Here is a 26,569-nt window from a genome sequence, read left to right on the forward strand (position 1 = left end):
TCTCCCAGCCAGTCAGTGAAACAAATGTAAGAGGATAGATTATAATGGTACCTGATGGTAATAAATAAATACGAAATTATTTGATTCAAATCTTGCAAAAGGAACACACAAGATGACAAAACTTCATCGTGACAGTATGTAAGGGTCTGTTTTGTGGTCTTAGGTTAACACGGGGCTTGATGATAAATAATGTTAATTCTGTGACATTATCGTTCGCATAACAGGAAGTCGGAGTGTGACAGATAGCAAGGACGCTAATATTTTTTGAAAGTGTTGGCCTAGCTGTGAGTGTTATTTATTTCTTTGTTTATTGTTCTGGTATCATAATATGCTTTGCACAATGTTTAGAAGGAAACAAAATTCCTGTAATTCAAAAATTTGTTAAGATAACCATTAGCATTCAGATTCCATTTACTTTTATAGAAACGTTAGCATTAAGCTAGCGGTGCTTTCAAATCATTTTGGCTCGGCAAAATTTGTTTGTGATAAGTGATAAGTGATCCAGATATGATTTTTTATGTTGTTGGAGTCAACGCAATATGATGTCCTCCCAACATGCAGTCAAAAAAGTAAGACAAAGCAAACATCAACACTGTGAACATTCAAGAAGTCAGGCACGTAAAGGAGTCATTCTGCATTTTTCACCATTACATTTTTTAAAATGTTATCATCACGTCTGTGGCACGCTTTTGTCAAAATACTGTACAACAAATTGATCAAGAACAATCCCAATTGTTCTCTTCACTCGGTTCATGAGAATCATCCCCACGTATGTTCCAGATGTTCATCTCACGAATGCTGCAGCCGGGAATTCAACCTGTACGATGTTGTTGGCCCTCCTTTTTTTTCCCCCCCAGTGAGACGAGAGCGAGGGTGACGGCTGTCGACGGCGAGTGGGAGGGAGGAAGCACCCGAGGCCGCCGAGCGCGGTGTAGATGTTGATGAAGTGCCTCGGTAATTGGCTAATGAGATCTAAGCTGTCTCCTCTCTGCGCCTTTCGCCCGGTGAAGTGACGCGTAGCAGCTCGCCGTGGGCCGTGTTGGACGTATGCGAGTATGACGTCGTCCAGGCTGCTCAGTTGGTAAGAGGAGAGGGAAGGGGGGGGGGGGGGGTCGTCACGGGTGACTAGGACCCTCCGTGCTCTCACCTGACATCTCGGCGTGAAAGTTAGCTTATAAATAGCAGCGCGTTGCCACAGACATCTGCGGGCTTTTTTTTTTTTTTTTTCACCAAACTCTGCGCAATTACTTTATGAGCGGATTGACAAAGCCTTGTCAGCTGTCAACGTTTGAGTCCTTTAAGAGTCAGGCTGTCTGTCAGATGTCCACAATGCGGTTAACTGGTTGAGTGGAAAGTGCAAGTGAAGATGGCGGAAGAAGAGGGAGTGGGCTCCAATCGCGATATCACTAAGGTGCACAGTATCAACACGATACCAGCGTTGATACTGTGATATATCACTGCAAACAAGCCGTTTTTTGCATCCTCATCGGCCGCCCATCATGAAAATGTAACAGAATAATCTTACTCAATCGTGATTGTCACTCACAATCATTGCTGATGTGATCTGATCGCGATCATTGGCAAAATATGGGAGCAGGATTTACTTTGTGGCTTGTGGCCGTTGCACCAAATCTGTCCCGTTGGAGGAAATAAAATATATGAATGCATGATTGAATTAATGGACCTTTTTTTTTTTTTTTTTGGTCCTGAACATTGATCTGCTTCCATATTTAATACATTTAAAAGTAATACACTACATTGACCACTGGAAAATTAGCATTTGTTGCCTCTCCCCGCTGACTAAAATCAGACTTTACCCCGAAATATAATACTTCAGGTCCTTGACAAATGTTTCTATTTCATTGATGTATGTTGCTCTTCATTCAGAGTACACTTTTTTTTAATTCATGTTGCCGTTGCGCTGCACGTACTACGTGCGAATATTTAATCCTTTATCGAGCCTCACAAAGGGACGACGGGGGAAACGCGTCGTTCAAAATGGCACCTTCCGATGTCGCTTCAATTAAAGCGGCAAAGTACACTTGATGTAATTTTCTACACGTCCAATGATTAATGAATCACGTCAACTGGGAAAGGTTACATCTCCAATCATCGACATCGGCTGTTGCGCAGAAATGTTGCAGTGATCTACCATCAAGTTGAAAAAAACCCCAAAACAAAACAAAACAGACGTGAAAACTTCATACATTGTCGAAGTATTACCAAAAGAGGAAACTATTTTCCCCGGCTCAAGGATGAACGGCGTAAAGCTCAAACTGTTTATTTCCATCAGAACTTTTTTTTTTTTTTTTTTTAATCGCATGACGGTTTCGCAGACCACCTTGAATTAAAATGTACTTTTTGGCACTTTCCTGTCAACCTTTCCCCCCTCCACAAGTCTGTGACATCGGGACACCACCCGAAAGGACATTGATACCGATGTTCACCTAGCAAGCTTCCTGGGCAATTTTTGGGGGATGTGACTGCAATACAGTACAATTTTGTAGACAACAGAATTCATGTTGCGCTTTGGGATACATTGCCAAAAGGTGTTTTCTACGAAAAAAGGGGTCCCCAGCTCCCCACCCCCTCCAGAATTAAATACCCTGATCCCCCAAAATAAATAAATACATTTTAAAATGGTCTCCTCTTCATTTGTCCTGTCAACCAAATTTGGTGTCAATAGGTGAAATTGGTGTTGGGACTTATTAATTTTTTTCTAGCATTCCAGGGGACCCTACTAAGTTTTTCAGGACCCCTGAAATCCGAAATAATCACCAGCATACACAAGCTATTAAATTTTTTTGGGGATTTTTCCGGTCCTGTTCATGTACCAAAAGAGATGACCCCGCCCCCTTATTCTGTCCTCACCAGCTGACTCATCCCATCGCTCACGGCGTGACATGCTCAACTGAGGACTGTCCGGACGAAGGACATCACGCGGAAGCAGAAGTGTGTGTGAGTGTGTGTCTGCGTGTGTGTGTGTGTGTGTGCTTGTTTGTGTGTCTCAGCCTCGTTGCTACGTTGATGCATTTGCGCTTCGTCCTTTCCGACGGAGTTAAAGAGAGATTAATATTGGAGCGCCACCGCCGTCCGCCATTACTCATCCGACATCTGCGAAACGCCGCTTCGCGGCTACAAGGCCTCACAGCGCGACACAGAGCGGGACCAATTATTTCCTATAGAACTTCTGCCTCTTCAACGCGATTCATCACACGCCGCAAGACAAATATTGTGTCTGCGAAATTGCTTGTATGCGAAATAAGAGCGAGCCTGATTAGCAAATCGCACGACGACTACTCCCGATAATAACAAACGGCAAGTTTGTTTCTCGGTTCACACTCGCCCTCCCCTCCTCCCCCCTCCCCGGAAGCGTCTCTGAAGCAACGGATGTAAGTACAGGCAGCCGTCTCTCTACGGCTGCCTGTACTTACATAAGATGCTTATCGTTTCTATCTTTTTGGGGGGGGGGGGCGTGAGGCCCGACGCTGCCACCAGAGCTAGCGGACTATCGGTATCAATTTGACGAGGTGCGCTTGGAGACCAACGCCGCGACGACGTGTATCCTGTCGCGATAAGCGCGTCGGACGCCGCCGAGAAGCGTTTGTGTTTCGAATTGTGGTTGATTAGCACGAGGTTCCTTTCGAGCGCCACCTAAACGGTTTGCCGGATATGTCGGGCTCATACGACATGTACGTCCCTTCGAGGTGACGTTTTATGGAGAGTGCCTGTCCACCAATCACTTCCGAAATGACAAAAGTGGCTTCACTGAATGTTTCGTTATCTGCCGAGTTTGAGCCGTCGTCGTTGGGATTTGTTGTTTTTTGTTTTTTTTTGGTCTCGATTATATGTTTCATATCGTGTTTTCTTGCGTTTTGTTTTCTCCGCACCAAGATTGTCCATCCATGGCTTGACCGCTCGGTTCGGTGACTTGCCATTTTTCAAGCAATTTCTGGAAGCCGTTCGCTGAACCGCATGGAAACACTGTTATCTCAAAGCCGAAAGGTAAGCAGAGCTGCAGTGGTATCAGGGATGAGCGTTGGCTAACAGCATTAGCGACTTTAGCTTCATTGACAACTTTGGGGCTGCCCGAAAAGCTGCCATTGTCAATTCAGACTAAAACGGGCGTACGACTTACCAAAAGTAAGCCGAGCTACGTTGCTAGCACGGCATTAGCCTTGGATTACAGTGTGGCTACGCGCTAGCGCCATTCATTTGCACTCTGATGGAAATCTCATCGAAGCCTTTCGCAGTACACAAAAGTTGCTGGACTTGTTATGAAAGAAGTGGGCTTGTGATTTGCATGTCTGATTTGAATCCCCCCCCGCCCCCCCTCAACCCCCTGTGAGGATTTTGCATGTTCTGACTGCTGACTTCCTGCTAATCCTGTGCAACAATTATTATTATTATTTTTTTTTTTAATTGGGCAGATAAAACGTTTCTGTAGACTTGCGAGTTCGTTTTGAACGCAACAACCGACGACGCTATCTCCACTCGCACGCGCGGAGCCACACCCTCGGTCCCGGGCCGTCTCGCCAAGTATCACAAGTTTGCTTCCGTGTTTACATCTCGGCAAAAAGCAATTTGTAAGCAGAACGCACAGAGGCGAGAGACAGAAGCTTCTCTTTTGTGTATTGAGGATAAAGAGAGAGAGAGAAAACGAGCAGAGCCGGCCGCTGGATAAGAAGCGGAGCCGTATTAGAATTCTCGCCGACTGCCCGCCTCGTGTCTGGCGCTCGCCGCAGCAGAGGCCATAAAACTTTCATAGCTCTGTCAGGATGCTGTGTTTCTGCTGGATTATTTATCAAGTAGCGTGAAGTTTTGTTTATCGCACACTCGCGCGCACACACAATGGTCAGGTATGTTGCCGCTACCCCGAGGATCAGACGCATACGAGTAAAGAGAAGTGACCAAAGCGTTATTGCCACTGAGAGGTTGTTATGAAATTGTGCGCGCCGTAAGCTTTAACGAGGATATCGATCCACGTCGGTCTTCAAACCCCCCCCTGAAAGAAAATCATCATCACGAACCTGCTTCTGAAAAAGCAAAAAAGCCAGAGCGCTCGTGTTTTCAAAACACTGAAAAGGTTAACGTGCGGCTCCGAACACTGTTATTGGCACATCCGCCATCTTGGATTTTGAAGGGTCAATTTTGGTCACTGTAATTGGCATCCGCGATCCCTGCCAAGCAGTACCTGGACAAACCTCCAGTTTATCAGGGGAAAATAGGGATTTTCTTTTTTATTTTTATTTTTCCGAATGGTGGAAGAGCCATGATGCCTTGAACGCGAAAGAATCATGAAGGGATCGTGAAATTAGAAGCTTACTGAAGGATTTTAGAGTGAAACCGTGCGGCCCCTCAGAAAAATAACGATAATAAATGAACTCAACTCATGAAGCCCTTTTCCGAGCCAAGATGGGGTCGGCAACGGCAGCGGGGGGCGAGTTCTCCCGGCTCTCTCCGGCCTGCGGGCATTTCTGATGAGTCGACGGGCTCGCTTGAAACGTCCGTCTGTCCTCAGGCCGGCCAGTCGGCTGCAGCCTGTCCCAGGTGACTCTGCGGGCAAAGGTGGAGATGAGAATTGAACGCCGGGCGGGGTCTTTTGGAGACACATTTTGGTGCTTTCACAAGACGGTGCGACCGTACCAAATATTTTAACGCGTGGGGTATCGATCGTGTTAGCCGGGTTGCCAGCTCTGCCCGTCCCCTACGCGTGTGCGCAGGGCCCCCATCCTATGTGGGGGTTGCTCCATTTTGTGCGAGGTGACGCGTTGCGACCTCTGACATCTGACCAACGTGAGGGGACGCTCTGACACGCACCAGACCCGTCCAAATGTCCAGCCGTCACGCTAATGCGTCATGTGCTGAAGAGTCACTGCCCCAGCGGTCACTCGTGAGTTAAAAAAAAAAGTCTTTGTAGCGTGCGGGTGTCACGAATGCATGCTTGTTTGTTTTGTACTGAATTACCTAAATGAGTTGTTTTGTTTAATCCATAAACTTGGGGCAAACTAACCCAAGAATTTATTATTTTTAATTTTTTTTTTACCCAATTATAGCCGGCACGGTGGTCAACCGGTTAGCGCGTCACCCTCACAGTGCAGGGTTCGATTCTGGCTCCGACCTTCCTGTGTGGAGTTTGCATGTTCTCCCCACGCCTGCGTGGGTTTTCTCCGGGTACTCCGGTTTCCTCCCACATTCCAAAAAAGTGCGTGGCAGGTTAATGGAACACAAAGCGTTCCCGACTTTGTTTGACGAGATTGACTTCAGATGCGCTCAACTCAAAACGAAGAGCGAAGCCCCGAGTGGCGCACCAGACGTGATTCCAAACACAACCTCGGCGCCGCCCCTCAGTGATACATCATTGATTTCAAAGTTGATTTGAGCTCCATGATCTTGCTGATAAAAGTCTCTCTCTAGGAAACAGAGCAGAGCATGGCAGGCGGCCACTCTGGAGAAGGGAATGGGAACATTATTTCCTCGTTTGAGGCAATAAGGTTAAATCAATGCATAATTCAAGAGCGAGTCACTTCTTCATCTTAACTTAAATAACAGTGTGTTATAGCAAGGACTACTTTTGTCTAAATGACGCTCCTCAACCCACATGGTTTCCTGGGCACCATAGAGAGACAGTTTTTAAAAATGGCCAATAGGCGATTTAGGACTCTGCAAATCACGCAGCGCTCGTATCGCCCGCCATAAAAGGGATTTTATTTACTGTGGCAGAGACGGAAAACGGAGGTGCGGCGAACCAGAAATGGGATGATCATAACGGCGAGGCGCCCGTCTGGCCCAGCCGGTCAGCTTCATCCCTGTGGGCAGAATCGAAGTTATTTCACAGCAGATTGACCACACGAACCAATTATACGGCCTGTTCATGCCAGTCATGTATGGCGGGGTAACCTCATTACGGCGTCCGTGCGCTAGGGCTGATGAGATAGGCGGGGGGGGGGGGGGACCCAAAACAACACAATGAGCATGGAGACTTGGGGTTTCACCGGCGAACTGGATCTGAAGCTTTAGTCGTAGTGGAATGTACGGGAGCTCGTTAGCTCCGCACCTTTTCTTCTTGAATTTATTCCCGTTTCGTTTGTTTCTCAAACAATTTCAAAGCCTACTCGGAAAACCGAACCCTCGTTGAAAACCCCGATTTCCAAACCCAATTTTTAAAAATACAAATCCGAATTTGAAACCATAACCCGAGTTTAAAAGCCAACTTTAAAACCCGAACCCTACTTTGAAACACTATTTTGAAACCCTAACTTTAGTCTGAAAACCAATTGTAAAACCCCAACCCTAATTTGAAACCCTTCTTTAATACCGTACCTTTGAAACCCTTAATATCACTAATTTAAAGGCTTCCTTTGAAACCCTACCAATAGTTTGAAATGTTTATATGAAACCCGAACCGGAGCTGAACCCTAATTTGAAACCCTAAACCAAATTTTAGAGGCTACTTTGAAACACGAACCCAATTTTAAAACCAGAACCCAAATTTAAAACCCGACCTTGAAACCCTTAACACTAATTGAAAGCCCTACTTGGAAACCCTACCCCAAGTTTGAAACCCAAGCGAAAGAGTGAAATCCTAATGTGAAACCCTAACTGGAGTTTAAACCCTAACCCTAGTTTAAGATTCTCTGACTTTTTAGCTGGAGGAGATGATGAAGAGGACCCGTTTTGAAGGCATTGAGTTGGCCGTGATGAAGGATTCCGCCAGAATTCTTCCAGGAGTGTGTGAAGGCGTGGCCGAGTTGGGCTCCAGGGGCGCTTACTTCCAACTTCCATGGGGGGGGGGGGGGGCACGACTCCAAAATAGCTTTTGGGACAACAGTTCTGGAACTTCTCTGCCACAGCCGCGAGTGTTGAACTCCCAAAGGTCTCGCCGCGTCTCCGACGACACAGTAACAATGCAGAGACGGGTGGGAAAGTTTCACACATCTTTTTTTTTTTGTATATACCATTTTATTCTTTTCATAGTAAAAACAAATCAGTCATTGAAATGTCTTTTTTTTTTCTTCCCGGTGTGAAATGTCTTTGTTGATTTCTCACAGTACATTCAAGTTATCTGAAAAGAAAACAGAAATGGAACTTGGCACTTAGAAAACAACCACAAAGAATTGTCACCTTTATTTGTTGAGAACAAAAATTTACAAAGCCATTCAAACAATCCTGGTTTCCAAATAGTTTTCCGTTTTTTTTTTGTTTGTTTGTGTCTTATTTTTATTTTTTTTAAACTCAACTCTGGGGAATATTCAAAATACACTTTGTAATGTCGATCTGCTCTCTCTATAGTTACAAATATGTACATTAGAGTCTCTTCTGTCTTTTTGTCACTCCGCCTCCCCATTGGTCATAAAAACGTTTTTGTTTTTTCTTCTTCTCCAGGTTCTATTTATATCTCCCTCCGAGACGTTGGCAATGTTTATGCCCGTGACCTCGAGCGCTCAGATGGAGGTCCCGTGGCTGGCCTCCCCCTCCGGGATGGCCCCCCCCGGCACGGGCTGGTAGGACATGGGCATGGGCGTCTTGACGGGGCTCTGGCGGAAGAGCCCGCCGTTGGGCGCTCGGTGTTTGCAGCGGATGGACGACGGCATGGTGGCGCTGCTGAGGGGCAGGGGCAGGGGCAGGGTCCGGCCGCCCGCCGCGCCCAGTGTCCTGCCCGCCCCGTGCCCCTCGCGGAGGAAGGTGCTGACCGAGAGCGGCGGCGGTCCCCGGTGGGCGGGGTACTCCCTGGCCGACAGGACCTCCAGGGACTGGCTGGGCTGCATGCTGCCGATGTCTAAGGCGGAGATCTCGATGGACTGGCCCGGCAGCTGCTTGTGGGCCAGGTCTTCGTCCAGGAGGCTGTTTAAACGCTGGTGGACCTGCTCCAGGTTCACCTCTTTGTCCTACGGGGTACCCGTCCGTGTGTGCGAGTGGGGGGGGGGGGGGGGCGTCCAAAAATGGTCAGGAAAAATAAAAAGTAGAGAGTGGGGGGGGGGGGGATAACAAAAAACAGTCACACAGGTTGCTCTGTCCTCCAACATCAACGGGAATGCAATGTCGTCTACTCGCTGAGGCTGGATTTACATGAGGCAGCGTCCAACACAACCCATGTTCCAATATTCATTCCATGAAATGGTATTCATTGAAGTCTTCCAAAAGACTTGGTTTGGTAGCGTTTCCCTTTGACTGCACCGCTCCCAGTACGTAAATGCGGATGGCAGATTGCTGCCGCTTAATGTCCTTTAAATCTGTCGTGCTGGCCTGTCCCAACTAAAACCAAATTAGCCGCCAAACTCTTGAACCAATCGAATTTGAATGGGAAACTGGTTCCACGTGCCGGATATTTTACCGCATTGATTTGATTGAACCGCAAAAACATGGGGCGATTGTCAAGGAAGAAACAGGTTGCCACAATTAAGTCGATTGAATTTTGAAACCATGCCGAGGTTTTCCTTTGGGATTGGTTCTTTTCTTCTTGTCCGAGATCTGTTTTGTTGCTGCCTGGTGGACTAAATTGCAAAATAGGAGCTAAATCCGAATCGGCCACTTTGACCGGCGGTGTAAATCCAGCCCGAGCGAAAGAGAGATTCTGGTCCGGCCGGGCGTGATGTCGTAACACACCTGAGCCGACTTCACATTTCACAGACACAGAAGAACTTGCACGCAAGGAGCGCCGGCCGACAAGACGGCGCTCCAACATGCACTTGTTATGACAGCGGTTCTTAAACTCGGGGGTCGGGGACCCCCCGGAGGCCGACGAGTGGTAGCTTGGGGGTCCGCAAAACCATTTGCAGCCAATTGTTGCATCGCTTACATCATTATTCAAAAATCTGACATCATTGCAGAAATAGCCCCCCTACACCCCCCCTTTTTTAATTAAGCAGTGTATTATTTAGCTGAAAAAGTAAAGCCAACTTTTACAAGGATATCGTCCTAATTTTTGAGAGACGAAAGGTGTTGCATTTTTTAAATTCACTTGAAAGTTGGACTTTAATATTCTAATATGATGATGTGATCTTGAACTAATTACATCTTTATACTTGATAGTAAATCCGACTTCAACAACTTTAGTTTCAAGGTTAACATTCCAACCTTTTGTTTGGATCATTTTGAATTTGTACTTCAGGTCAATTGGCATTGATGGCCTCGCGGGTGTGTTCCGACTTTGTGGTTGCCCCCACCCTCCCGAAGTGGTCCCCGGACCCACAAAGTTTGCGACACAATAAAAACAAGACAGAAATGTCCACAACACTTAAAAAGAGACATTCATAAAACATCGACAAATGACGGCAAAGGAAAGGTGCAAGCGCAGTTTGGACACAACTGAGCAACGTGAGGAGTTTGCCACGCTCTTTTGGGGGGGGGGGCTTAGACAGGTAGGGTTTTGACATTTTTCTGCAGCCATTGAAAAAGCAGCTCATTTTTGCGCTGCGCTTTTTGCGCCAACTCCTCCCGTATGCTCATCGGCGCTGCCGTCTCTGTCCACCTCCCGTTTGCGCTCTCATGCGGCGACGACAACCGACGGCGACGGAATGAGATGACAGATGAAGCGACGAGAATCTGCCCCTGCCCGGCCGGCCCCGTGTCCCAGCCCGCCAACCCCGCCCCCCTTCCCTTCCCTTTTTTTTTTGGTGTCCTGACACAGCCAATCACCACGCAGGAATTTTTTTTTCAGGCCGCTCCTGACCTGAGCACTCTAATCGTTAAAACGATTCGGCAAAAAAAACCAAAAAAAAAACGGTGAGGGTGGTGTGAACGGGTAGAAGGGCTTTTTCTGTCCTAATCGCCACAGACTGCGACCAGGTCAGGTCAGGACCCGGACCGAAAGGGTTTCCTGGAGCGGCGCTTCTTGCGGGGCGGGCGGGCGGGGGGTGGTGGGGTCAAGGCTGAGATTCTACATCATTTGCTCGTGCTCACACTTGAGTTTAGGGATCCATGTCAAGCCTTGGTAGTCTGGATGCCGCGTGCGCAAGTCCGAGCTCGACGGCATTAAGACTTGAATGGATGAGCGCAAGAGAGCTCTTGGACCACTCAAGTGCGGACCGACTCAGGAGTACAAGGGGGGGGCTTGTTTTTCAACAGCATGTCAGGTGGTGGGCCGTCGAGTTTGGCAAATGCAATCAGAAGAAGTGTATTTGCAGCCTAAAGCGGGGCGGGGAGGCGGTCTTCAAACTATGGCACGGGGCCATTGGCGGACCGTCAACTTTTGCAAGCGGCCAGCGGCATCAAAAAATGTAAAGTAGCGTGTCACGGCCTGCATACCGAGCGCTTTTCCGGATATGTAAAGAACAAAGAAAGTACTTCACACTTTAAAAAAATAAAGATTTCCACGTGTAGCCATGAATGAATATAATTTCCCCAGCAAAAATGCTGCTCCACGTCCAGGTCGGATTTGTGAGTCACATGAATGACTCAAAAGCAACAGCTTTAAAAATAGGAAGCTGACTCCAGATTGCTCGTTTTTCTTCTCTTCAGGTGCTGCTCAAGGCAGCGGCGGATCGAGTCGAGTCGGGGAAAACTATTTGCCTTTCACGGAACGCCGTGACATCGAGCAGTTTTTCAAAATAACGACGCTGGCAATGGACAGAAAAGAGGGTCCAGTGCACCGAATACGACAGTTGCATCTCGTCACTGAGCTGTGAAAAACAGCTTTGTCCATTTTTGTCATTGAAGAACTTTTTTTTTTTTTTTTTTTTTTTACGTTACCGGGATGTCGTATGTCGTACCGAAAATAAAATGAAAATGACAAAAATGAACATCCTTGTTTTTCCACAAAACGGTGACAATACATAACTACGCTTCGGAGAGTTCCGAGCACGGCCTCTGGCAGGCAGCGGGGACGAAACCCAAGACCCCTTTTTGGACGGACGCCGTCAACGTCTGTTGGGTCCAGAACTGGCCGCTCTTGGTTACGGGTGGCGGCCATGTTGGTGGGGGCGATGTTGCCATCAAAGTCAATGGAAACATGGCTGAGCGCAGGGTTGCCCAAGTCGGTTTCTTGAGAGCCCCTCTGCAGCCTGTTTTCGACGTCTCCCTCCTACAGGGCACCGGATTCAAATGATTTTTTTTTTGGGCTTCTCACAGCTCGCTGATGAGCTGATCGTGGGAATCTGATGAGTTGGAGGAGGGAAACGTGTACAACAGTCCGGATAGGGGCTCTCGAGGACCCGACTCGGGAAGCCCTGGCTTAGCGTGTCCCATCTTCCAATTCATACCTATTGAAGTAGTTTACTCGGGCGCTCTATCTATCTTTGTTTACGCGAGGAAAATGACTCTTGAGCCGCATGATGGGTCTCAGAGGTGGATCAAGTGGCACTACCGAAGGCCCAGGTAGCAAACGCACGGCCCGCCACTGCACTTCAGGGTTGCCGCTGCGGTCCTCTCCCACCGGCACGAGCGATCCGGCGCTGGGTTCCAGAGGGCGAGAGAGAACCACAGCGACAGCGAAAGCATCCCCAAGCACTCTCCCGGCATGAGAAGGAATGATCACAGACCGATCACATGACGTCGGGACTACCATCGGGGCACACCTATTATAACTGCGTGTACTGCAGCTCGACTAAATCAGGGCTGGCGTCTGTGCTTGCTGGATCCATAAAGTAGAGTGTGGCAGTGGCGTCTCTGGGCAGGACCGGGGGGCCCGGGGGTCTGGGTCTCGACCGGGGCCTCGGTGGGGCAGGGGGACCCGCGGCGGCAGCGGCCCGGTTCGGACCCGGGCCCGGGCCGGACGAGTTGTCATCGGTCACCTCTTTGGGCTCCTTTCGCCGGCAGTGGTTGCTGTTCCACCAGGTCTCCAGGGCGGCCACCAGCAGGGCCAGCAGCAGCCCCGCCGCCAGGATGCAGAAGACCCCGGCGAAACTGTGCAGGTGCAGCGCCCGGCCCTCCGTCTGGGCGTCGGCGTGGCTCTGCAGGTCGCAGCGCCCCTTCTTTGGCCACCACTTCTGCTTCAAGATGTCCAGGTCGCCTTTTTCCTGAAGCTCCAATATCCTGAGGAGGGCAAACGGGCACGCGGTTACCAAGGACCCGCACTCAGAACTTCTCTCCCGGCCCAAACGCGAAGGCGAGCACGGAACTGCCTACGTTTCCGACTTGACCTGAAAGGGTAATCGTTTATTTCCGACAGCTGGTGTCAAAACTGCGCCAAACAAATCATGCCAATCACTCACAACAACAACCCTGAGCGATAGTGCGCGATGATATCAATATTATGCCCCGCCTCTCATCCTAACCAGTCTAGATAAGACGCGCTACATTCAGTCCGTCATGCAGAAGACTGAATTAGTTTTAGATTGAGGTATATCTCACGCAAGACAACAAAAAAGGGAGCAAAGCCGTTCACGAAAGCCACCACGAGTTCATATTGTCGCAAATCAATCAAGCAAGCAACCACATGTGGTTAAAATAGCTCTCCATGCGTCATTATGGCGAGATTTGTTATGTGTTGCTATAACGTAGTTATAACCGTGTAATAACATTGTAATGTTCCACCGGGCAAGCTGCCAAGAAAAATGGCGCTAATAATGATATTAGAAACAGATCGTGTAGGATGGCGTGGCTGGGGAAAAAAAAAGAGTCCGTCTGGACCCCCAAAAACACGGAAGAGCAGATGGATGCGGCCATGTCACGGAGAAGGACGACGGAGACGTGGTCTTGAATCTTATGTACGCAGATTTTTCAACACTACACGCGAGGACTGGCACATAAATATTCGAGGCTCCCTCTGCATATTTATCCCAAGCCAAGAAACGAAGCACACTGCGAAACATGCACCCACAGACATTGAAGCGTTTGGCGCGCAGTCATGGGAACACTCGTGAAACATGGCGGCGACAGATGCCTCAAGGGCTTTCTTTTCCTTCTCTCACAAGTGAGGCATTCCAAGATCTTCATGCTCCGCGGGCCGGATTTGAACCGATTTGTAACATTTCCATCTGGTATATTGACTCGTTAGCAGCGGGTCTCTCTTCTTCCTCAACTGCAGCAATTTGAAAATTGCATTCAGCTCAATTGTCCATGTCAATTTGAATTTTTTTTACCTGCTCAGCCCAAAATTTTCAAGACAAAGTCTTCTTGGTTCACACAAACGTAACGCTAGATTCATGACTCTGAATTGGTTTCAACGAACGGCTGCGAGGTTGCCAGGCAACCGCTCATCAATAGTCAAAGCCACGACGCACGTCTTCGTGTGTGATCTCCTGAGATGCTGCAAGTCCGCCGCGGTTCACTTTTGTTTCCCAGCCCGCTCCCCGACTCGACCGCGTGACCCCACGGAGTTAAAAGCGCGGCGAGACGGCGATCGCGCTCGTCTCCGCGCGAGTCCTCGGGGAGCGAGCGAGCGACGGCCGCGCGGCGGCGTACGTACTTCTGAGAGAAGAGGTCCCTGTAAGGGCTGCCGTGCTGCAGAGCCACGCCGTAGCCTCCGGTGCTGATGCCGTTGCCGGCGACGGTCAGCGTGCAGTCGTCGTCGGCGAGAGCGGCGTATTCCACCACCGCCATGTCCCACAGGAAGGCGTACGACTCTCGCTTGGCCTGCATCCACCACAACATGACATCACGTTACTGACGTTTGCGTTGACGTTTCGTGACAGGAGCGGCGGTTTCTCGCGTGTGCAACTTGCGGGGGTCACAAAGGGCGCCGTGATTTGTGTGTGGATCAACTTTTTTTTACAGCGGTCAGAACTCATCGTCGTCAAAAACGCGTCCAGCTCCGTCCATTATCCGAAATGCCGGCGTTTAAATGCGACCCGAGTCGAAAGTTGCACAGGCACGTTGCCAGATACGAGTTGCTCGACATCCGGAAGTGCATCTTAAAACTCGACTCAGCAAAGCAAAAGCCATTAATCGACAACACGCAGAAACACCGCCGGCTGCTCAACCCCCCCCCCCCAAAGTAAAAGATTCATCGCAACACAGACATGGTCGACACACAAAGGATAATTACGGGAACCGACATCTGGATTTTTGCAAAAAAACAACTTGACTAAACCTGAGTCGCATTGATTTTTGACAAAGATCAATTCGGCATTGTTAGCTACAGACTGGCACAAAGCCCCCCCCCCCCCTCCCCCTCCTCATTACACAAGCAGACACAGCATAGCACAAAAATAAAACACTTTCTTTTTTCCTGAGGAGCCGAATGACTTCGGCGCTGCCTGACGTGCTGCATTAGTGTCGCACAATATATTGGATTTTTCTTTTCTTTTACTTTCTGGAGTTCAACTTTGGTGAACTCCTCCCCACCCCCACCCCCGCCTCCCGGTCTGATCTTCCACATCGTTGCCCAAATGTAGTTTCCTGAAAGGTGCTCGCGGTAGCCACAGGTTTCACTTGATGGACTCAAGAGTCATTTGGGTTTCACTTTTTAATTAATTTATTTATTTTTTTAAACAACAGTTCAGTTGTATTTAACTTTTTAAGTACAATGCAGTAGGGCTGAGCGAACGTGGAAAAAGAATGCCAGTGATCCTGATTGTTTTTGATGATTATTGACATCACGATCAATTAAAAAAAATAAAAGCTTCTTGACTTATTTCAAAAACGTAGTATTCATTCAAATACCAAAACCCAACGATACGTTGTCGAGGTTTGAACGCAGACGGCGCAATCACGATTTCGCTGTCGAAGGAAGAACGCGCAAACGCGTGCACCGAATGTGATGAGACCAAAAGCGGGCGGCGGCATATGCCGATGACAATGATGAAAACTGAGAAACGCGCCGGCAGCCCGCGAGCGCACGTGAAGGAGACAACGGGAACGGCTGCGGCATCCTTTTGAATTTCCGCTTTCTTGCTCGTCGCGCTCACCGCCGTGACGTCGCTCCCCGTGGCGCCCCTCGCATTCCGCGGCGCCGTCAACAAATGCAACAAACGGAAGCCTCTGCGCCTCGCGTCTCATTAGGACCGCGTCAAGTCGCCGAGTCGACTCTCCCTGGGAAACACGCGCGGAGGAAGAAGCTTCGGCTGCCTCGCGACTGCGAGTGAGTCACTCGAGGACATTTGTGGCTTATTTCACCAACGCCGGTGCGTAAACTTGGCGTTGGTGAAATCAACAGGACGTAATCGTGACCTACGGACTGACTGGAAAACAGTTCTAATCAAACTTGACGACCACGACGGAATCCCGCTAAATCGGCGGCCCAAGCGTCTCACCTTCTTGATGCCTTCCGATGGGCCCGAGACGGAGTGCTCGAAGCCGTTGTTTTTGTTGATGGTCATCCACAGGTCGGCGAAGGTGCTGTCCTGCTCCAGGGGGTTGGTGCCTTTGGCTCGGAAGTAATCGTACACGGCCGAGTCCCTCACCGTCCCGTACGCCAGGTCCGCCTGCTTGGACAGGTCCTGGAAGGACCTGGAGAAGCGACGCCGGCGCGGCGGCGGTCATTAGCTTCCTATTTGGGCTTTGCTCCGAGCCCAATGTACGTGTTCAACTGCCACTGCCGAGTCCTTGTGTGCAGCGGAGTAAGCCTCGAACCGGCATGCTGTTGATCGAGCAAATGAGCTTCCCTGCCTCGTGCCAAACGCCGCCTCCCTAAACCAGCCCTTGGCCCGTAGCGCGCCCGCGACGAGCGCATCGCGCTCCCGCTGTCGACGAGGAAAAAGTCAGGGGTCGACATTGTGAACGAGTGCCGCACGAATCCCCGCCATTCTCAATGCGCTAATGTACTTTTTTATGTACAATGCTGCATGTCTGAAAATAACTCTCTCATGAAGCCATTACACAGATGTGCCGCGCGGCCGACGAAGGAGAAAATGGGACTTCTTTTGCGGAGAGAAAATTCCCGAGGACACTGATTTAAGAGCGCACAATCTAGCTCAACAGGTTTCCAAAAATAAGCTTGGAATAACTCGATGGTTCAATGGTTGAAAACGGAATATACCGTACGCTGTTTCTTTTCGTTTGGCTGTATTCGCGATTGCTGCTTTTCACATTGTGGGACTAACAAAGGTTACTTTATCTTATGTCATCTATTACTGAACACAGACAGTATTTTATACTCATTACTAAGGACCTCAAAATATGATTTTGGGGTCCTTAGTTACGATGACGTGGTCTGTTAGCTAGCGAGCTAGCTAACGGTAGCCATCGCTAGCTAGCTAGCGAGCTCGCTAGCTAGCAATGTGTACAACCCCCAAAACACATCTTCCACTGATGCCATGGCTCGCGCCTCAACCAACAGACATGAGAAAGGTGTTAGATGACGTCACATTTTTCACAAAGTCACTGTACACGTAGTTCTTTAACCTTGCGTTTGATATCCATTCAACGGTTGTGGAAATGAGGCTGCTGATAATGAAAACACAATGTGTCTTATTGGTTTCGCTACGGCAAAAAGCAACACATTAGCACCACACCGGTTTTACAACCACGACTGACTTGTTTAAAAAAACAACAACAACAACAACAAAAAAAGGAAATCGAAAAGCTTATCTCAGCTGATGACGTCAGCTAATTCATCCGTTTAATTAGAAGTCTCTCGAGCGCGGCTCGGAATAAAACTGAAAGCAGGAATAAGCGATTCGCTAGTTTATCATCCGCGGCCTCTTTCGCCAGGTTGCATTTCAAACTCTTGCCGCAGTGAAAAAATAAAAATAAAATAACCGCGTGATGACTTTTTAATTATTATTTGTTTTCTCCCCTGACCACATTTTACCAACTGTAGCGAGCCGAGCCGTGGTAAACAACTGGCGTTTAAAACGAATCAACTCTGTACGTAATTGCAGCCGCTGAGTGGAAGAAGAAGCGGTAGGTGAAAGCCGTTCTTATGGCAAGAGGAAAAGCCATTGTTGGCGAGTTCTGAAAGGACATTCTTATCTTTTGGATGAAGTCAAACGGAGCACGGAAAGACCAAATGTGCTAATGAGAGCCCGACCGATATGGAGGCTGATGTTGAGTCCGAATTTGAGCAGATTAAAAAAACACATAAACTTGGTCATGCTAACGAATGCCCGAGAGAGAGAGTGGTGCGCCATCTAAAGGGACTCATTTCAGCAAGACGACTGTAGGATGTAGAAAGGGTGTTGTAAATTTCAGACAAATTTCACCCGATGCCTTGGAACCGTTTTAAATCGTGAAGAAGCGCGCATGAATCTCTCTCGTGATTCGCTAAATGAGAGAATTGATGGACAACTCTGCCCAGAAGGGTTTTGTGCATTTTTTTTTTGGGGCACAAACATCCCTCCTGTGTGCTTTTTGGCAGCAGGGGACGGCCCGGGAGGCAGACAAGGAATTGACTACTTGTAGAATCATAAAGGAGCTTTTACGGTTTTCCAATTGAACTCTAACGGGGCTTGCAAACGGCCCCTTGTTAAGCCTGCCTGGTAAAACGGGATGCTTTTGATATCGACTCTCAGGTTTGGGATTTTAAAAGTAGGACAAGTGAGCGATGGGCATTATTTGTAGAGCAGAAAAGAGAGAACGATTGGGAGGGTCGCGATCGCTCGCGCGAGCTACGAGGTGTTGTTTACGCAACGGAACTCAGAGAAGCGCGATTGTTTTAAGCTCACGTACCAATCAACTTTGTAACCCAAGGTGTTCCCCGTTCGCTTCAAGGGTGCTCGACGACTAATTGGCTTTGTGAGTTTTTGTCTTTGGCAAAACGACAGCTGCTTTTAAATTCCCAACTATTTTATTCTGAACAGTCTGCACCCCCGCCCCCTCGCCAAATAAATAATTGATCAGCCGTCATTGCGCGCTCCTCTTCTCACAGCTCTTCGCCGCCCTCGAGTCCTCTCCCAAACAAATAACGTGTAATACTTTCCCGGGATTGTTTTGTGTTTACAAAGATTACTGCGTGTTCTCCTCAAATAATCCCACATCGGCTACATGATTTATAAAGCCGTTGCTTCTGAGAACAGCGGGGAGAGCATTTTGACAAGACAGCCCCCCCCCCCCCTCCCCTATGTTTTCATTCTCCTCGCTCTCCTACAATTATGATTTGCAGCAAGTTGGCGGCAGAGTACAAATATGCAAGACGACACAAACACATGCACCGCGACGCCTTGAGAAAGAGTGTGGGGGGGGGGGGGGGGTTGGTTTTTTTTCTACTGACACTCGTTCATTGAGCAGCATGTTGAGTCCTACTGTGATGTTATTCCACGAAGTCGGTTTACCTCATTTCGCTGAATGGATAGGTAGATTGTTATTTTGACTTCAAAATGGCGCCGCGTGAGTGGCTGCCTTTCCAGCAGCTCCTGTATTTTGTTGTTCTACTTCTTCCTTTCATAACTTTGCTGCTGTGAATCGGGAATTTCTCCATTGCGAGACTAATAAAGGTTTTCCTATCCTAGATTGTTTTCCGGAATGAAAACAACATGACAACGCAATGAAGGCAAAACCCTTGCGGGGAATTACGATGACCAATCTCAATGAGCGAGGAGAGGGTGACGCGCTCGTGCAGTTTTACGATTTTTTCAGTTTTTTCCACCTTAGTGGCTCCACTGAAAAAAGGAATTCTCTGTCCTTTCATTGGAGGATTTTTTAAGTTTTTAATCCAACACTGGTCAACAAAGTTTACATTTTTTGGGGGTAAAATAAAAAAATATTTTTACCCTGCCCCCCCAAAAATTAATAATAATAAAAAAATTGTTGACCAGTGTTGGACTAAAAAAAAAAAATATAATAAATGTGGCGGCACGGTGAGCCAGTGGTTAGCACGTCGACACGGATAAAGCGGATTGGACAATGGATGGATAAAAAAATGTCAATAAAGATACATTTTTCTGCACTGATTCTTTTTTGTCTGTAGCACATCAAATTTTCATAACAACTATACTACTGATAATAAGGTTTTATAGGTAAAACAAAAAACAAAACATGAATGTATGACGAAAACCTGATGTGCTAGAAAAAATAAAGGAAAGACATTTTTCATATCGGTGTCAAAAACTGCGCGGTCCGTGCGGAGGCGTACACAGTTTGACGTCGCACAGAATTCGACAAACGGGCGTCATCTTACCGTACGGCGTTGTCCATGCGGGACACGGTGAGGTAGGCGGCCAGGTTGGCCGTGTAGGACGAGCAAACGATGAGGGTGAAGAGCCACCAGCTGCCCATCACGATGCGCAGCGCCACCGAGCCCAAGATGGAGTCGCTGCCTGCGTGCCGACAAACATGAGCGGCACACGATCGCGTCAGACGTCATCTCCTATCGTGGCCCGGCCGATCCATGCGATCGGCTGATCGTAACACTTTTAAAATCGGGGCCAATTTTCAGAAATTCAACTGCAATAATCAGAAGGAAAAAAAAAAGCGCCCCCTCTTATTTTTGCTACTTGTAGAACTGTCACACGTTAGGCCTGTCATTCATTTTCAATCCATAAGAGTTATTTCATTCTTTGGATATTTTATAAATGCTCACCCGATTGATCGGTTATCAGAATGTTATTCGGCCATAAATTGGAATCCAAATCAATCGCGGTGGGGCCCACACATGCTTTATCGTGTCAGATCTCATTCAGAATGAATCTTTGTCTTTTGGCGTTATTTTTTCCATGGGGGGGGGGGCTTCGTAAATGCTAAATGTGTTCAAAATCAGGGTTATAATAATAATAATAGTAGTAATAAAAAGTAATAATAATAAAAATAACAGTTGACTTTGTTTTTTTAAAGTCAGATATTTATTAATTCGTTTTGAGACCGGGTGTATTAATTAGAAAAAAATGTGGACATTTTTTATTTTACTTCATTTATTTATGTATTTATTTATTATTTTTAATATCAACTGGAGTTATTAGTCACCCCCCCCCCCACGAAATGCTCCATTTTAGTTCTTTTTTTTTTCAAAAAAGTAATTTTAGCAAGAGCTTGATTTCAATAACAAGCGGATGAACAAGCGTCCCCAAACGACGGGGGCTATTAATTTTTCCCCCCCTGCTGTTTTAGGGGGATACTTGCATTCATTTCAGCGGGGAAAGAGTTCCAAGCGTGTTCAGGGAACGAATTCAACTCGTGGCTCGAGGCACGACTACATCGGAAGCCACATCAGAAAGTTTTGTTCCGTCGAGTCGAGCCTTCATTAATAGTCGCGTTCGTTCATCCAACTTTCTTCCTTTCAAGTCTGTTGAGCTTTTTTTTTGACCAAGACCAGTTCATCACATTAGTTTTGCACATTTCATTTCTGACTCGACGTTCGCTCTCCATACGAAATCAAAAAGAGCTTATGAAGTGTACGAGAGAAATGTCAGGGTAAATTTGAGTTTTTGAAAGAAAAAAAAAAACCCGGAACTGTAGAAATGTCACGAGGAAGCCGGCGCCGCCGCAAAATGATGTGATGAGAACGTATCTGGCTGCAGTGCGTCTCCGTCGCCGCAGCTGCGGCCTCGGGACGGAAGCGAACGCCTTTGTCGGAAGCGCGGCGCTCGGGCGTCCGTCACTTTTATTACACGCGGCTTTGAGTGATCTTTAAAGGTCATCGGATGTGAAAGGTGCATCCAAATAAATAATTCCAAATTCCAAATAAACTTCTTTGTCGTCGGGCGCAGGAAACCATTCGCCCGTTTCCACTTGCTGCTCCAAATGACTCGCAGCCGAAATATTATTTTAGAATGCCTTTCTACGCCAAGAGTTGGGAGTGCCTGCCCATAAATCAAGTGTGAAATGAGGAGAGTCACGCAAACATGCAGTCGTGCACAAATTGCTGCCTCCAAAAGCGAAGAGTGGAGAGTATCTGTCACCGAAGCGGACAAGTCCAGTAAATGAATGGAACCACAGGCTCGTTCTCTCCCGTTTTCCGTACGTATTATTTGAACCTAACGCCTGTACAGAGGCCAGGACTTGTTTTTTTTTTTTGCAAAAGTCACATGACCAACCAACCCCACAAAAGAAGTGAGCTGCCACGGTCGTTACCTGAGCAAATGTGAGGTCATTAACATGTTCAGATTCCACAAGCGCAGAGTTACATATATTGTTGATACGTTTTGACTTGACTTCCCCTTTAAATCTCAAATGCGCCTGCAAAATATGTCATATATTATAATCTCATTCAATTTTCATTGGATTATTAACCAGTTACTTGAGATAAACTAAACAAAATATATATTTAAAATGCATTTTTTTCTTCAAATTTTGATCACTCAATCAAGGAAGAAAAAAAAATATTTTTTTTCAAAAAGAACCCTAAATATTTTGTATTTTATTATTTTTAATTAATTTACAAAAATCAAATATATGGTAGAAATATTTTCAAGATGTTCTTATTCACAATAAAATCAATGTAGAAATTATCCAATTTCCAAACTATGGCCCGGGGGCCATTTTCGGCCTGTCATCCACAACAATGCAACAAATATTGCAAAGCTTTTGATGATGAAAATGCTCAGTGGGCTGCATTTGAGTACAACGCGGGTCATACGTGGCCGGTGCGCCATCGCCATTGCCCTCACCCTGGCGTATAAAGCCCGCTGCGATTCTTGATCCCTTTCAGACACCTGCTAACTGTTCACTTTGAAAGAGAGGAAAAAAAAAAAATCTTTTGTCTCCCTTGAAGTTTCCGGAGAGACGACGGGGTCTGTGCTGCAAAAACGTTGACATCTCACGACTTTATGACGGCTGCCGCCGTACTCGAGTTCATGCTCTCGAAGAAAGCCACAATGCATCAGCGCTCGGCTCCATATCAAAGCGAGCGACGTCTTCCCGGAAAGCAAACCGTCTGCTTGACAAAGACCAAAACTGGCAGCACTGGGAGTCAAAGGCAATATCTATTTTTTTTTCCTTCCCTTCCAAAATTCACGCTGTTTTGGGTGACTCGCCAGCCAATGATGGATGTTGCTCAGTTGTCCAAAAGGTGGACGTGGTCGCTGCATGCCGAGCAGCCCGAAAGCCGGCCCGGCGGCGTCCTTGACGAGGACGCCGCCGGGGGGAGAAAAATGCAAGGCTGTGCATTTGTTTCAATGACGGATGGCTGAGTGGCGACAGGCTCTTAAATGCATGTTTTCTAATTGATTTGATCATTACTCACCTTTTCTGCTCTCTTTCATCGCATTAAGTGTCTCGGGCTCCCTTTTGATCTAATACGTCAAGTTTTTTTTTTGCTTCCAAATGGTGCTGATGATGCACCGGCTTGTAATCATTGCAAACTGGCAATGCCGGCTCGCCCGCCAACTATGAGACAGATGGGCCAGCCAGGACATCTTTCATGTATGCATTTCATTTATTTCCCCGTCAGCCCCCCCCCCCCCCCCCAAAAAAAAATCAAGTGCTTCAACTTCTTTGTCTTCTGTAATTAACACCATGTCCAAATTTGACCCCAAAGGAAATACGTAAAAACGTACCTTGTTGGACAAAAGCTCCGTAGACGATCCAGATGGCGCTCTGCAGCGAGGTGGAGGGCGATGGCTGCGGGTGGCCGCCCGCGTTGTTCTGGCCGCGCGCGGCCTGGATGCGCCTGAGCAGAAAGATCATGACGCCCACCACCGGGATGGCGGCGGCGATGCAGGCCCACACGGCAAGGTCGAACGGCGCCAGCAGGGAGAAGATGTTGATCTTTTCTTCCGACTTGCGCATCAGGATGCCCACCGAGTAGTCCAGGTAGCGCTTGCTGAAGTCCACCACGCGCTCGCGCTCCGGGGTGATGGTGATGGCCGACACGGCCAAGTCCGCCTTCTGCTCAACGACATTCACAACGTGACTACGAACAAGAACACGACTACTCGTCCCGCTGTAAAAATATTTACGGGTGAGTGCTGATATAAGTGTGTTCAAAAAGAAATCTGCAGAAGAAATTTGCCTGATCCAGAATAAAATATCTTTTCCTGTGAACTTACAATGTTTCATTTACGGCGTTCCGTATAAAACAAATACTTGCCAGTCTTTGAGATGGCGCAAAATGACTCTCAGGACATGAAAGCGAAATCAGATTCCCGTTCACAAGCCGCGTGGCTTGTGAACGGGAATCTGATTGATGGCGAATGCATCACGTCTGGTCCCTCCTTTCCTGGGAAAACGATTTTTGTATTCGGCCAGCCTCTCCCGACGGGAGTCTGCGGAGCGCTCAACTCTGTGCAAGCCAGCCGGGGGTCTTAATTAGGTCAGGACTGTTATGAAGTCCACATGCTTCATGCAGCCTTCTGCCTCGACGCCAAATAAAAGATTGAGCAGATGAGAAAAAATAAAACAGTTCCAGCGACTTGTTTTGCATCAGTGGGATGGGGGGGGGGGGGTAAGCGGTCACTCCATTAAGGCTAAAGCTAAATGAATATGACCATTCAGAGTCATGCCCTCAAAAAACCTTCGTCCTTCTACTTTCTGGTACGAATCTGAGCGAGTGATTTGCAGATAAAAGCTTTCGGTCCGTGTGATGCTTTCCCGTTTTTGCCTCCATTACGGCGAACTCCATAATTGTCCAAATAAGAAGATGCGGCCTCGCCGCCAGAGAAATGCTTTGCAGCTGCACGTGGACGCCGGTCGCCCGCCACGCAAAAAGCACACCGACCTTGCCGATGAGTTCGCCGATCATTCCGTTCCAGGAACCGTTCGGGAGCGGCGCGCCGTACTTTGCGTCTGCGACTTGGTAGATGTCGTACTTAAAGCCCAGGACTTTGGCCAGGGCGTCCAGGACATCGATGGAGAAGCCCTTGTATCGCTTGGGCTGGCCCAGGATGTTCTCCGCCACCATCACAAAAGGCTCTTCCTGTCAACAAGAGTTTTTCAGATTAAATCACACTTGTGTTTGATTTAAAAAAAAACATGGAAATAGGACCCTGAAAAAAAGAGTGAATCAAATTGCGACCGTAAATCATCAGGGATTAAAAAAAAAAAAAAATCACAGTTGAAATGAGGCTGTGACTTGTGTTCATTATTTTTCAGAATCGTTCAAGTTCGACTTTTCCAATCGACTTCTCGAAGCTTCTGTCCGTGTCTTTGTCCCCTGAAGAAATTTGCGCTCATCACTTTTCATTTGTGTTTACCCGAAAGGCCTGAAAATCAATCACACGTTGCAATTGTCGAAAAACGCACGCACGGGCACCCAAAAAAAAAAAAAAAAAAAAAAAAAAGTTCATTAGTGCTGCTTTAATCATTCATTTCGATGCACCGCTCGACGAGGACTCGTTCAGTCATCAGAAGAAATTTGAACAGCCTCCGAGGCAGCCCGAGTTGAGAAAACGCTCTCGTTTGCTACCGTTGACCTGTCACGCACGTTGCCGCGGCAACGGCGGCGGTTCACAACAGTGGAATTTTTTTTTTTTTTTAATTTGCCACAGCCTGTTGCTCGTCTTTATGAAATGTCAGGGAGGAACTAAAGGTGGACCAAAAAGCCGAGAGGCGCAGGAGACGGCAGAAGCGGCGGGAGTGGATTCGCCGGGGCCTATGGCGTGAGAAAGTCGACGGTGCCGAGCTGAACTTATGTGTGAATAAATACACTGCGAGGGAAGCCATGCATGAAGAAGAAGAGGAAGCGCGGTGAGCGGGAGGAGGGGGGGGGAGGAAAGTTGGCGGAGGGCAAAGTGACTTTGAAGGCTTTGGAGGGGCCCCTTGAATCGGTGCGGGAAAGGATCTCGAAAAGCCCTGTCGGGGGACAAAGTGGCCGAGCTTTGTCACGGCGTCTGCACGCTCCCGGCGGGTTTGCCCTTTGTTTTGTTTGCTATTCCCCTGGCGTAGAAAGCCTTCCTGCACCCGCTAGGACACGGTTCCTGTTCCTGTGACCTCGCTCAACTCAGGTAGGGAAACCGATGACTCGTAAGGAAGTCCAGCTCCAAATTCTTTCCAGAGGGCTGCCCATTTGCAGTCTTTCGGCAATCTGCCCCCCCCCCCCCACTCCGAGATCTATATTTTCGGGGGCCGATTCCAAGACTGGTAAAAACCAAGAGAAATAAATGCAAATCAAATCAATGGTAGGTCAAACGCAGCACTTTAATTTCTGTCTTAGGTGAAGCTAAAACTTTTCTGCAATCAGCGTTGCCAGCCAACGGCCTCTTTTGTCTAAATTTACTCAATTAGATCATTTTTTCCCCCACAAATCGATTGTTTTGATGAGCCCTCATGTGGCCTGTTGCTGTTTTTGGTGGGCTTTTTTTTTTCTTTGATAAATGAATATCACGTCTCAAGTGTTGAAATGAGCTTGAGAGCAAATGACTTGACTTTAATCGACTCTTCATGTGTCCGGAAAGTGCGGCCACCTTCTTGCTCGGCACGCGAGAGCCTCACGGCATGATTTCTGATGGGGACTGAAAGTGGCAACGAGTCAGAAATCCTCAACTGACAAGAATGCGTGAAAATGATCGCGTTGGATTTATTTGAGTAGGTTGGCTTTGTTTCAAATCGGTAGCACAGTCATTCTTTGCTGCAGAGGGAAATCTGTCAGGCACGAAGGTAAGTTCTGCCTAAAAACTGAAGACAGCTGAATCAGCTCATTGTTATTATAATTATGTTTTATTTTATTTTTTTGTGGATCGCATTACTATGGATCTTGGGTCTTTAAAATTGAGTTTGGGAATCTGACACCGTGGTTTGCTGCGGCCAACTATTCAAGCCTTGGAGTCTCTGCTTTGAACCGACGAATCACGTCTCTGGAACGGAGGATGAGGTCTGAGCCAGGCATCGAACCCAGAACCCACCTGACTGCGAGGCAGGCACGCTCGCCATTAACTCACTA

At 47.7% G+C, this 26,569-nt stretch overlaps 1 protein-coding gene across 1 annotated transcript in view; it reads right to left on the minus strand.

Annotated features, from left to right (window-relative positions):
- Positions 1-7,948: 7,948 nt before the first annotated feature.
- Positions 7,949-26,569, minus strand: part of grid1a (glutamate receptor, ionotropic, delta 1a) — a 190,969-nt gene continuing 172,348 nt past the window's right edge. The window contains exons 10-16 of the mRNA XM_086122400.1: positions 24,410-24,607; positions 23,250-23,580; positions 19,937-20,075; positions 16,134-16,329; positions 14,348-14,514; positions 12,732-12,972; positions 7,949-8,888 (exon numbers count right to left, since the gene is read on the minus strand). Coding sequence (XP_085978526.1) covers positions 8,445-8,888; positions 12,732-12,972; positions 14,348-14,514; positions 16,134-16,329; positions 19,937-20,075; positions 23,250-23,580; positions 24,410-24,607 — 1,716 coding nt within the window. The 3' untranslated portion in view covers positions 7,949-8,444. The remainder of the gene's footprint in view (positions 8,889-12,731; positions 12,973-14,347; positions 14,515-16,133; positions 16,330-19,936; positions 20,076-23,249; positions 23,581-24,409; positions 24,608-26,569) is intronic.

The sequence above is a fragment of the Hippocampus guttulatus genome, chromosome 10 (assembly GCF_054856545.1).
Source record: "Hippocampus guttulatus isolate MCC_2025c chromosome 10, RoL_Hgut_1.0, whole genome shotgun sequence".
NCBI lineage: Eukaryota > Metazoa > Chordata > Actinopteri > Syngnathiformes > Syngnathidae > Hippocampus > Hippocampus guttulatus.